This window comes from Trifolium pratense, linkage group LG1 (genome assembly GCF_020283565.1).
Source record: "Trifolium pratense cultivar HEN17-A07 linkage group LG1, ARS_RC_1.1, whole genome shotgun sequence".
NCBI classification, from domain to species: domain Eukaryota; kingdom Viridiplantae; phylum Streptophyta; class Magnoliopsida; order Fabales; family Fabaceae; genus Trifolium; species Trifolium pratense.
Window position 1 is genome coordinate 48,477,178 of NC_060059.1, and position 13,478 is coordinate 48,490,655.

Here is a 13,478-nt window from a genome sequence, read left to right on the forward strand (position 1 = left end):
CGACAAGTTAGCAGTTTAAAATGCAAACTCAATAAGCAGGGTAGCTAGTAAACTGTCAGAGAGTAAAATTGAAAGCTCTGGAGGCGTGTGAGAAGTTAAGGGGGTGCGAAAAATAAAAACTCTTAAATTGGGGTTTATAATTTGCAAGGAAGGCCCATAAGAATATGGTGGTTATCGATCTCTCTCCGGTGGAGTAACCAACCGCTAAACCGACGATGATGAAGAACGGATTAGCGGCGTACAAGATATACAGAGCTCTAAGCTACGGCGTATCACCGTTAATCCGTCTTCACTTACGGTGGCGCAGATTCCGCGGCCTTGAACACCTCCAACGATGGCCAGAACGGCTAGGTCATCCCTCTCAACCTCGACAACCAGGTCCCCTCGTATGGTTCCACGCCGTTTCATTAGGCGAAGGGATGATTGCAATTCCAGTAATCAAACACTGCATTCAGAAAATGCCTCATTTGAATATACTCTTGACCATAACCACTCTCTCTGCATTGTAATTCACTTCCCTGCTTCTTCTTTGAAGATGAATATCCATCCTTTCATTTGAAATTTCGAGAATTATTCTCTGACATTAGTTTTTGGTCTAATGCAGTGAAGTGCTAAGAAAACGGCTTCCAAGTGAAATCATTTTACAGGTACTTTGTTAGGGAATGCAATGCTTGCATGGATTAAGTAGTTTCTTCATCCACCTTCATATTTTCTCAAATGAAGTAATTAGCTTGGTCATTCTTATGATGGGTTCATACAGTTAAATGATTTTTGTCAAATTTTAGCTGTGGTGAATCTGTGATTCATTCATATAAGTAAAACTTGTAACTTCAAAAGGTGTTATGCTTTTGTTTCATATGATTTTGTTTTGTGATATTAACTTTTACCAGCACAAATTAGCAATTAAGTAAGATTTAATACATTGTTTTGTTCTTCTGAAACTTGCAAATTTGCAGTTTTCACCAGTTGATACACCTGCTTCCATAAGTTCTTTCCTACATTATTGGAAACCAAATGCTATTGTGCTGATGGAAAGTGAACTCTGGCCAAATCTTATCATGGATGCTTCAAAAAATGGTGTAAGTCATTTATTTCTTTCTTTTTTGTTTTGTGGACTACGTCTATGAAGCACTTACTTATGGGAGACAAAAATAGTTGAATGTTTATTCATGCCACTAGAATTGGAACTGATAAGTGATAACCTACTGAATCAAATGATAGCTAAACACCAGTCATGAATCACGACTAGCTTTCTTCGTTAAAAGGAAAAATAGAAGACCAATTAATTTCCTGTTCATTCATATGCTTAACTTGTCTATAACTTATTTTACTCTTGTAGATAACACTGGCACTGTTAAATGCTCGGATTTCTGAAAAATCCTTTAATATTTGGTCAGGATCTGTGCTTCTTCCATTGATTTCATTGATGTTTTCCAAGTTTTCCTTGATTGTGCCATTGGTATGTGATCCTAGTTATTTAAATTCACAGCAATTCATGTTTTATTATGCTGTCATTGAACATTTTGATTGTCAGAGTACAGAGCAGGGTGTCCGGTTTCAGCTACTGCAAGCTCCTCCTTATATCATAAACTTTTCTGGTGATCTAAAGTATGGTATGTCATAAAGTTATTTATTCAAATCACTGAAATTGAATATATGTGTTCTTTTTCTCTCTTAATTGCTTTATTGAATTCTTAAGGAAAGCATGTTGCATAGTATACCATCATTTTGTTGCTAATATGATTACTATCATCGAACAATTTATTTTATTTTTCCGATTGTTGATTTTTTTCTCCTCAAAGTGACAAAATGGTATGTACTAATCTGGTCTTGTCACTTTCTTCATTCAGTAATAGGAGACATTGGAGTCGATGAAAGCAGCAGAAAAAGTATAGATAATCTAAGACTACAGCTTTCTCACAAGCAGGTTTGGATGGCTTCTTCCATTCATAGGGGGGAAGAAGAAAGTTAGTGCATTCTTCGTCTATACCTCCACCATTATGCTGTAAATACATATTTGTTCTTCAGAGTCAGTTGAAATACCTGAACATTTTGATTAGCATAAGAAATGAGAGTGACATTCTTGGTTTGGGAAAATTAACATAACATACGCGGTTACTTTGAAATCATTTGCACTCGTTTTGTTATTAGTCATTATATCAACTTTTCTGTTTACTCTTAGGCCGGTAAAGATGTCAACACATGTTTCTTACATATTCGCTATTTCCTCTGGACACGTTTGTATTTACTTCCTTTTTGCTTTCTCTGCAGTAATATTAGGAGTTCACACTGTCCTTATGCAGCTGCAACCTAATATTGTTACTATTATTGTCCCTCGGCATCCACAGCATGGACGAGAGATTGCGAAAGTCAGTTTTTGATTCCATATTCTTTCCCTTCAAAACATGTCTGTTATTAGTTATAACCGTTTTTAAGTATTGTTCTGACTTCTGACCATCCAATACAGATGCTTCCATTTTATGCATTCTCAATCACTCTGAATATAATTCAAGCGTCGTTTTCTTATACTATTACTGTTAAAAATATGACTTCACTATTGTCAGCTTATGCAATGAAAATTCCAAGGAATTATTATATCTCTAATGATTATATGTTTGGATACACTCATAATCTGTATGATGCTCGTACAAAATCATTTGCATACAACAGAAATGGTTTTCATACAAAATCACTGCCCTTTATAATGACCTATTCTTTTATCGCCTCTGAAAATAATTATGCTTTTACTTTGTGTAGTGCAGAAATTGGAAAGAGAAGGACATAATGTTGTTTTGAGATCACAACACGAGAGGTTTACGCCAGAAACAAATATTTATGTGGTAGACACTTTGGGTAAAAATTCTTCTTTCACTGACATGAAATTGAAATGGTCTCATACATAAAAATCAATATGTGATGTTGAACACATAGACCACGTGATTTCTTTAGCAGTTGCCATAACACCATCTTTATCACTTACTAGTCCTCTGTTTTAGTCGACAACATATTACACTCGGTTTTACTTGAGGATAAATTGATGAAGTCTGCTGAACATAGTTTTATTAGAAAATTTGCAATGCCACGTTGAACTTTATGTAATATGGTCCGGGAAATGGCAAATGCTATTGTTATTTTTATTATCAGGGATACCATGCATGACGCATACTGTCATCCAACTTGTTTAACAGGTGAATTAAGACAGTTGTACACATTAACACCAATAGCAGTGATTGGGGGTTCGTTCGTCCCTGGTTTATCTGGCCATAATATCTCAGAAGCTGCAGCAGCTGGCTGTGCTATTCTGACAGGTGCATGTTGTAACCTTTTTCTTAGTTCTTAAATCTAAAAGTATTTTATTTGCTGGAATTGACAATTGATTTCAGGTCGCCATGTTGGCCATTTCTCCCACATGGTACTGGAAATGCAACAATCGAATCCTCTGTCCGTACTTCAGGTGGTAAAGACTAAAGACATCTCATTTTCTAATTGAAATTGTTTTACCATGAAACAAATATTCTTAAACTGTGATCTTTTTCGCTTACTTCTAGGTTTCTGGAAGAGTGGAGCTTGAAAATTCTCTCATTGAGCTCTTCACAAATACAACACTTCTTGAAACTCGTCGTAGAGCTGCAAAGGAAGCATTTTGTATGTTGTCCAGTGATATTGTTGCGAATATATGGAGTTTGCTAAATTTTCATATTTTTAGTAGATCGTTTACTGAGACGAAGCCTCATTAATATCACAGCAAAGAATATGAAGAGTGAAACTTCATAACTAGGGCATTTAACGTGAGATAAAACTATACTCAAATTGCTACCATATTTCCCTGTAATAGTGGTCTGTTTTCTCAATAAATTGCTAGGAAAGACCAATTTAGCATAAGCAAATGTTTTTGTGTACTTGCTTAAAGGTGCTGCGTCTATTTCAAGTTACTTTCTTACTCCTGAAGTTCTATTAGTATTTCATTTGCAAGCTTGAAGAGTGTAGATGCCAGATTTTCACTTTCATCCAAGAGCATTGTGATAAGGATTTTGGGTATTATGGGGTGCCCAAATCCCTCGTTGAGTAGTATGAGATGAACAATGGAGTATTTAAGTACCACATTTTTTTCTTTTGATAGCTAGTTTTGAAGGGAAGGTTTCCCAAGTGTGTGAATATTTATCAACTGGTATCGGAGCTGGTTGTTGGCTCAAAAAGGGCTATTTATGGAAAGACTGTCTAGGAAGGTCATGCAAAGCAACTTAGACTGCAACCTGAAGTCAACTCTCGGGGAGGTGGGGGGAATGGTAGGGACTTAAGAATTATGAGATGTCCAAGTCCCATATCGAGTCGTATGAAATGCTCAGTAGAGTATTTAAGTGAGTTCTTACCCCCTTTATGGTTAGGTTCTCCAATTGTTTGCTTACTTACCACATTGTTGTGAAGTATTTATTTATAATTAATTTTGTGCCGACAATGGTTAGTTTGTGCTTCAATAGGTCAAGTTTATGAGCTGAACAACACTCACCTCCAACTTTGGCACTTAAGTGAGGATTTCTCAAAAAAGCCCTTATGGTGGTATGCAATGTTTTTCTATGTGGCTTTGAATTTTGTGAACGAAGTACTAGAAAACTGAATGTGGCTGACTGGCTGCAACCTAGTTTGATTGAAACAATAAATCAAATTGAAGTATATCACAATCAATTTGTGCTGTAACTGGACCTTTGGTGTATAGTCAAGTCAACTTTTGATTTATTAGATTATGGTCCTCAAAACAACTTATGACCCTGCTTTCTTTTTAATGTTCCGATACTTATGATCCTGCATTCCACTGCTTCAAACCATTACTTAGTTGTATACTTGTGTTAATGCATCACCAGAAATTCTGTCGTATATCATATCTTTTAAAAATAGATACATGCATCATTATATATTCACGTACATTTGAATTACACATGCTACACACACATAAAAACACACTCATACAAATTGATCTATAGAAGAAAAACAGGCAGGTAGCAGATATTACATCTGGACAATCCAAAATGATATCATTTGGAATTATAACATGGTTGTCAAGAACTACTCTTGGACAGCAGTGCATGTAATCGACTAAGGAAAATGATGGATAAAGTTGTTCTCCTTAGGCTACTACAATAACTCTTATGCTTAATGCTTGTAGTTGTTGCTCCTTTTTCTGTCAAAGACTTCAAGTAATGGTACAGAGTCTTTGGAAAAGCACAAATCTAGCTTTTTTGTAAGCACAGGGGAAGAGGATCGACGTGTGCGAGTTCCTCTACCAAGGGACTGAAGAATATCTTCAAATAGGAACTCATCACAAGGTATAGCCAGAGGACCACTCTTGTTGAAGCCATGTCCTTCATATGCCTGATCAAGCAGTTGTTGAAGCAATGGGTGGTTCAGGTAGTCAGCTCTTATGACAAACCTCCTGTTTGCCTCTCCTACTATCACAGCCAAGTGGCCTCGCGGCACGTCTGATGGAAGTTTTTTGCCACTGCAGGCATTCTTGCGCCACATGCATGCCATGTTTTTTCTTCAGCTGCAGTGCTAATATTGAGGATATGAGGTTCTTGTGGTGGATTATACTGCAACTTAATTCAGTGCACACTCATATATTAAGCTCTTTATTCTTTCATCTGACAAGTTTTGAGACATCTTGTGTGCTTTGGAAAATGACTGGACAAAATCCGAAAATGTTTTGACAAAGGTTTGGTATGGTAGTTTGCTGTAGTCCTTTCTATCTCATGCTTACATGCTATTGCTATTTGTATAACTTTATAATGCCTCTAATATGCCATTATTGAAACGAAAAGGATGTAGTTGCCCTTATTGTTGGAACAGGGGTGTCCCTGTGCAGTGCAGTGGTTGCTTATAATGCTTTTCAAGTTTTCATAATTAAAATTTGACAAACTTTTTAGGTTTAATTGCATTTTTATTTTTAAGTTAAATATATTTTTAGGTTTAATTGACAAACTTTCCAAATTTTATTTTATCCCCTTAAAAAGGTTTGCACTTTATTCTACAAATAGTTTTAATGTCTGCCGCTAAGTTATCGTATGTTTTTGAATGATTTTTTTGCAAGCATGTTTAAAATATTACAATAAAAAGTTTCTCAACAAAAGTCTAAATAATAATCTCAATCATTACAAGTCCTATGGACAATAAATTTCCAAACAAATTTGGTAACTTTTACCTGATTTTTTTTAAAGCTCTACTGTCTACACCTTGTACTTGAATATTTTATATATATTTTTCCTTTTCAGAAAGAAAAAATGCTCTACCTTCTAGTTTTTGTCTTTGTATTTAAATTTATGTTCAAAACTCTTTACATTTCCTAATTTTGTACTTATGTTTGCCTAAAAGAAAGTTTGTACCTTAGGTGTCTCACTGGCTAAGTTTTACATAAGCTAATCCAAATAGGATTGATAGGGTGTTTAGGCTTCATTAAAAAAGGGTGTTTAGGTAAACAATTAAATCATGCAATTATTAAATAAAAATTATTTTCAAAAAAACAAAATTCTATATAAAACTCAAAAGAGGTGAAGCTTGGCTTTGGACAAGAGAGGAAAATGACCGGCTGGTTGGTTGGCTTGTTCCTATCAAATGAGGATCCCATGAACTTCAAAGTGGATGTTCCGATGGACTTCACATTGCCTACTCATATGACCATTTTTATTTATTTTTTATTTATTGTTGAAACATTCGTTCAATAATGACAACCATTTCACGTATATTATCATAGAATAAAATGATACGAGTCCCCATAAATTTAAGGGATATCGTATTTTATATGCAGAGGTAGGGGTTCAAATCCCGAACATCCCATCTTTAAAGGTGGAATTCTTAGCTATTAGGTTACTTGGAAAAGAAAAAAAAAAGAATAAAATAAAATAAGATGAACATTCGATACTGTATAATTTAATTTGATTTTTTGATAATCCGTATAATTTAATTTAGATGAGTATGTATCCATCATCTAATTATAAAATGGCATGTTTTGTTTTTATATTAATTTATATTAGAATAAATTTAAATTTTCTCCATACTCCATAGTATTTAAAAATTTATTATAAAATCTTGTAAAAAGAAATTATTATAAAATGGCATGTTTTGTTTTAATATTAATTTATATCAAAATAAATTTAAATTGTGTCCAAACTCCATAGTATTTAAAAATTTATAATAAGTTAATAGTGTATGTTCGCGCGATCTATATCAATTTTTTTGGTAAAAGAGATTCTGGTAATTATCTAGAGTTCGACTTCGTAAGATAAATAAAGTGTGATAAAAAATTGTTTCACTTATGAAACTCATATTCTTGCCAACAATTTATTTTAAGGAGAACTGATTAATCGTTAAGTCTAATTATTTGGTCACTATTTTTTTGTGTTCAACCATAGATTGAACTCGGGTTCTTCCGAACGATTTATCCTAAAAGAACTCATTAATCACTTGAACTTAAATATCCGTTAAAAGTTCTTCTTACATTAACTTCCTGGTTCCTAGTAAAGGGTGACTGGTAACTCAGAGTTCGGCCACGAGACAAGTAAAGTCTAATAAAAAATTGTTTCCATCAAAATCAAATTAAATTCGAATTCTCTCAAACAATTTATTCTAAAGGGAATTCATTAATCACTTAGGTCTAATATCTCGATTTAATATTTTCTATTTCTTTTGGCTTTCACCACCAGTTTAATCTGGTTCAAGGGGTCAGTTCTACCATTATGTGGTTTCATCCCCCTCCCGATCGTAATTGTGAGAGATCGAACCGTGATCTTCTCTACCAAATTTAACGTCAATTACAACTTAACTAACTAACGATTCGTTAATATTTTCTATTTCTGATCTCACGCATGTTAATAAATACGATGACATGCCTCCGACAATCTAACGAACTGTATAAATTTGCTTTATCAACTTTGAGGGGGTACTTCCAATGTATTTTTACCTTTTTTTTTTGGGTGAATTGGGAATTTTTATTTGTAAACTAATCTATTTTTGTTGGTTTCTTTTTTTTTATTCCTAGATGATGTGATAATTCACTAAAATTAAACTCACATATAATTGTGAGGTCTCGGGTTCGAATCCGCATCACGATGTTCGGGCTAACAATTTCGGCATTTTTGTCGGTTGAGCTAGAACTTATGGGACTTTTTGTCGGTTTCTTTTAAATTGATAATGAACATTGTAATTTTATTAGTGTTTGTCTAACATGTACAATATTGCACATGTTAAAATTACGAAAAGTAATAATTTTTTTAAAAAAAACAACAATAGTATCAGTATATTAAAAAGTTATACATTTAATATAAAATGTACAAGTTTTAATACAAATTTACTGCATAGTGGAACCTACAAGGTGGATTATGCATATTCTCATAAAACCAATATGGACTCACTCTCAAGGTCACACAATTTTCCAATTCATACGCTCATCTTGAGCTATTCGTTGAAGTGCTAACATTTTTATAGGTACCAATTTCTCACGGTGCCTAAAGCTCATCACCAATCACCATCGATGTTAACTACACGTTCAGATCATTTAATTGCTCAGATCATTTCCGCCCACGAGAGAAACTATTTAGTTGCTCAAATCATTTCCGCCTAGCAAAAATAGTAACTGATTCATTCTTGCCCCGAACTGAATCCCAAATTTTATTCATTTTTTACATTTTTTTTAAACAAAACTAATTATATTGATAAAAAATTGTTTTCGATTTCGTCAACGACTGCGTGAATTTGATGAGAAGATAAGGACGAAAGGACCAACGTTCATTCAGATCTAGGGTTTTTTTGTAGTTTTTTTTTTATTTGATGTTTGAAGATTGGTAGTTGTTTGATGAAGATGATGAAAAGGGGATTGAAGAAGATGAAGAAAAAGAAAATAAAAGAGTAATTTAGCCTAATTTTTAAGTTTGATAGTTGAATTATTTTAATTTGTGTTTTTAGATTTTAATTTTCTGGGTTGAAGTGTGCATTTTGAGTTTGTTTGAAGATCTGAAATTTTGTTGTTGAAGTTTATGAAAATGTTGATAAAGATGAAGAACAAATTAATGGAGAAGATGAAGGAATGAAAACAAAATTGGATGTTGGTGGTATACACCATCAGTAATAATGGACTTGTGCAAAACTAACATTTTGTTTTTGAAAAAATTGACGAAAGGAACCATTGTAATTGATGGAGATAATCATAATGAACTTAGATGAAAAAAATTTTAAGGACCAATATGAAATCAAAAATATCACTCAACCATCAAAACTCTATAGATATTAAATGAATAAATATTAATTAATAATATTATTTTTTTTGCTAATGTCAAGCTTCGAACCAAGTATCTCTAGGTTGCAAAGTGACTCGTCAACCAATGGGCTATCTGGGAAACAGGCATTCAACAAGATCTGCCACTGCTAATAATGTGCCGGATCTTATGGAAGTCCGAAAATGATAAAGTTTTCAATGATAATGATTGGTTGAATCGGAATTGCGTTAGCCAAATATATTATCTTCACTCTAATGTGTTGCATCTCCTCTCTATAAAGAAGACATCTACAAACCTAGTAAGCATGACACATGGTTTCCTCCTTTAGATAGTATCATTAAAGTCAATGTTGATCGCAGCTCTTTATCTAAAACACATGGAGATTAGGTTTTGGTGACCTTATGAGGAATAATAATGGTGAGTGGTTATTGAGTTTCTCTGGTTTTTGTGGTATTACTACTTGTTTGGTGACGAAGTTATATGTCACTTTTCATGACCTTCGTATGACTTATGATGTTGGTCACTGGAATATTATTATTGAGTCAGATTCTATGGAGGCTCTTAATTTAATCATGTTAGAGGCTCAACCCCTCCATCCTTATGCTCCGCTAATTAGTCAGCTTTATCAACTTTCCTGTCAAAATTGGGTTGTTTCTTTCCACCATACTCTACGCCAAGGAAATGAATGTGCTGATTGGCCGGCTAAACATGATGCGCCCTCTGAGATTGTACTTAAAGTATGGACCTCGCAACTGCATCATATTCTCCGTTAAGATGGTAGTCTTTGTTGTTTTCCCTTTTATCTTTTATTCCTTGATCAAAAAAATAGATCGCACGTGTGAGTTGATTTTGATATAAAAATAACGTAATGTACGGCTACAAAAAATATAAATACGTTCTGTACCTTAGTAGTACCGTTTGCATCAAATATGGCAAGGCTAAAAGAGCTTAAAAAACATCGTATAGTAGTAGCCCCCCTTATGAATACACGCATTGGGAAAATTGGGACCAATTACCATGTGAATATTTATTAACCATCACATATGTCTTCGATGATGCAAATTAGTGGCATATTATTAATTAGTACCATATTCACATTACCTAGTCAAGAACTGTCTTTAATTATTTAGTAACAAAAGCACTTGCCATAGATGTGTTTTCTTCTTCTCATCCTAATTGTTGTTTGGTTTTGTTGGAATTATATTTATTATTAAGGACTACAAACCAATTGGACCAATAAAAGGACATTATGCTAAACATATTAAATTTGTGAACTCTGATTCTTCCTAATCTTCATAAAGTGTTCAACATTAGTTATATATACTACTTTTTGTCTTAGATATAATAACTCTATTTTAAAAATAAAAAGACTTTTTATAAGTTTTTTTTTTGTTAAAAAAACTAGATGCTCATATTGAAATATCTATGATACATATATAACTCTAGTTTAATTATTTGTTAATCCTTGTGAATTAGTTAAAAGAACAATTGTATTTGGGGATGGAGTAGTAAGTAGTAACAAATAACATGTTCAGCTTGCATCTATACAAAATATATACAAATTAAATTGTTTAATTATTTTAAAAATATTTATATATTGATATTGGAATATAAGACTAAACAAAATGAGAATAGTTAGGGGTCCTTGAGATTTATTTAGGGAGAAAAAAGAAAAGAGGTTAATGGATTTACCAACTTAGTACTCCCTCGTTTCAAATTGTAAGTCACTTTGAGAAAAAAATTTGTACTAAATTATAAGTCATTTTACATTATCAATGAAGCATTTAATGCTAGTTTTCCTATTATACCCTTAATTATTTATTACTCTCTCTTCTTTCAATTTTTCAATTTATCTTTCATATATCATTAATAAATGACAATTTTGTAAACTAACTCATAATTTCTCTTTTCCATACAACATTGATTACATTTCTTAATCTGTGTAATTTGCCCAAAGTGACTTACATTTTGGAATGGGGGAAGTAGTAACTACTCCTTCCATCTCAAAATATAAGACTTTTTTAACCATTGCACGTATATCAATACATAATTTTGATTACGATCTTTAATTGTGTATTAGTAAAAATTATAAAAATTTGATATTTAGAAAATATTTACAGAAACAAATCAAACAAGATCTTATATGATAATATATACATTTATATACTTTTAAAAAAATACGATCAAAACAAGATATATAAATAGTACATTTAGTCCAACTGAGTCTTATAAAATGGGAAGGAAGTAGTATATATGAAAATAGGGGTTAGGTTTGGGCAAAAACACACTTACGTGGATTTATCCATTGCTAGTCACACACCCGTGCGATGCACGGATGTTATGCGGTATTTTATATTATAATGTTGAAAAATCATTTATATAAATTGAAACAATAAGTATTATGAAAATTATAATAATAACATCAACAACAACAAAATAATAATAATAATAATAATAATAATAATGATAATAATAAAATGATGTAAATATAAGATAGATATTAAAGATGTGTTTATACATTTCGAAAAGATTACAATGAATCTTATTGCATCTACCAAAATATTGGTAATCCATAAATTGTCATGTCAGTATGAAAACGGTTTGTGGTCATACTCATACACTGTGCATTTGATTCTTAATTGGACACTATAATTCAATATATAGTATAAAAGATTAATTAGTGCGTATAATTTAGTAAAAACTATTATTATTAGTTGAGTGAGTGTATAATGATAAGTCATAGATATATAAATGTAGGCATATGAAAAAGTGTATAGAGATGAAAATGATGTAAGTAGAAGTGATGTGACATTATTAAGTAGTTTAATTGGATATAAGTGGCTGACGTGGATTAGGGTTAGATTAGTGGTTGCACAACTATTTAGGAATTATATATATAAATGTTTATACATTTAAAAAACTTATTTATACATCACATTTGAAGTTACTTTGGTATCTTCTTCATTAACATTGATTATCAATATCTTTAACTCATTCTTCAAAATAACTATGAAAATGACAACATATAATTGACCATGGAAAACAATCGATATTGAAACATAAGTTTTTATTTATATTATAAATCTCATTGGAGGATTCTGAGTTGGATAAACTACTTCATTATCTCTTACCAAAAAACTACTTCATTATCTATTTTTTTTACTAACATTAGAAAGTAGTCCTGACAATCGACCAACTTCTTATATTTACAAAGATTGGACAAAAAATTATTAGCAAAAACATTAACTTTTTGGAAAAAAAAAACAATAAAATACACAAAATAATAAAATGAACAAAAAAATTTAAAATGAATAATAACCCAAAATAATAATAATAATAATAATAATAATAATAATAATAATAATAATAATAATAATAATTACAATTAGTACCCCACATTAAATGGATGTAAGTGGATGATGTGGCTAAATGAAAAATTTTCATTGATTTGTGGATTAGGATTTAGATAGGCAATTCCACAACTATCTAGGATTTATATATATAGATTTTTTCGAGAGAGAACATAAGTAATTTTAGTATCCTATCTTTAATCAAGCTAGACTAGACTAGATCACTTTAGGGTGTATATCTTTTATATGTCTTGTTTCTTATTTCATATCTTTACAAAACCAAAACAAATCATCCATCATCGAATTACTACTTTTTCTACTCAAACTTGTAAATATAGAACCATATACTCTTTTTCTCACTAGTCTTTATGGATTGATATTCTTTTTATTACGACTATAATTTCGTGCACTTGCAAAGCTATCAAATTAACTGCTCTATATTTTGAATGTCGGGATCTACGGTTCGTCCATTACTTCATTTTTTATATTTGTAGTAAAAAAGTTACGGGAATAAATTTCTAGTTCTTAAATGTGAAAAATGTATATTATAATACTTTTTGTTACGTTATACCGTAATGGATTCTTAAAATACGCTAGCTGTGTGTATACATGAATCTTGTTCGCAAACAAAAATATAGTAATCGTGATTTGGAGGTGTTGGGAAAAATAGGCATAGAAAAAATAAAATAATGCAATCACAACACAAGAATAACGTGGAAACTTCAAAATCGAAGAAAAAACCACGGTCGTTATCAAAACTGACAACTAAAGAATAAACATTATGTGAAATTTGTTTTTCTTTTTCAAAATAAAAAATAAATAAAAAATTGGTTTGTTATTGTTAGTGGGCCGTGTTGTGAAAGGCAAA

At 31.9% G+C, this 13,478-nt stretch overlaps 2 protein-coding genes across 3 annotated transcripts; one reads left to right on the top strand and one right to left on the bottom strand.

Moving 5' to 3' along the window:
- The first annotated feature begins 62 nt into the window (after positions 1-62).
- LOC123902554 (probable 3-deoxy-D-manno-octulosonic acid transferase, mitochondrial) lies at positions 63-5,481 on the top strand. 2 transcript variants are annotated; one of them, XM_045952315.1, is made up of 11 exons: positions 63-505; positions 605-647; positions 957-1,079; positions 1,340-1,459; positions 1,535-1,613; positions 1,851-1,967; positions 2,272-2,369; positions 2,763-2,853; positions 3,189-3,308; positions 3,384-3,457; positions 3,549-5,481. In XM_045952315.1, the coding sequence occupies exons 1-11, from the start codon at positions 216-218 to the stop codon at positions 3,735-3,737; spliced, it is 1,344 nt and encodes a 447-aa protein (XP_045808271.1). In that variant the 5' UTR covers positions 63-215; the 3' UTR covers positions 3,738-5,481. The 2 variants fall into 2 exon arrangements, with proteins under 2 accessions (XP_045808271.1, XP_045808272.1); XM_045952316.1 differs by having other exon boundaries at positions 3,384-3,454.
- On the bottom strand, positions 5,149-5,526 carry LOC123902555 (auxin-induced protein 15A-like). The gene has a single exon (XM_045952317.1). It carries the CDS (start codon positions 5,524-5,526, stop codon positions 5,149-5,151), a length of 378 nt encoding a protein of 125 aa, XP_045808273.1.
- Between the last annotated feature and the right edge of the window lie 7,952 nt (positions 5,527-13,478).

What these genes read in the sequence shown, in the direction of transcription:
- LOC123902554 (XM_045952315.1), top strand. Translation starts at nt 216, where the DNA reads ATGATGAAGAACGGATTAGCGGCGTACAAGATATACAGAGCTCTAAGC. An exon ending in TGGATGCTTCAAAAAATGGT is followed by an intron (nt 1,080 to 1,339) that starts GTAAGTCATTTA and finishes TTACTCTTGTAG; the next exon opens with ATAACACTGGCACTGTTAAA. An exon ending in TGGCTGTGCTATTCTGACAG is followed by an intron (nt 3,309 to 3,383) that starts GTGCATGTTGTA and finishes AATTGATTTCAG; the next exon opens with GTCGCCATGTTGGCCATTTC.
- LOC123902555 (XM_045952317.1), bottom strand. Translation starts at nt 5,526, where the DNA reads ATGGCATGCATGTGGCGCAAGAATGCCTGCAGTGGCAAAAAACTTCCA.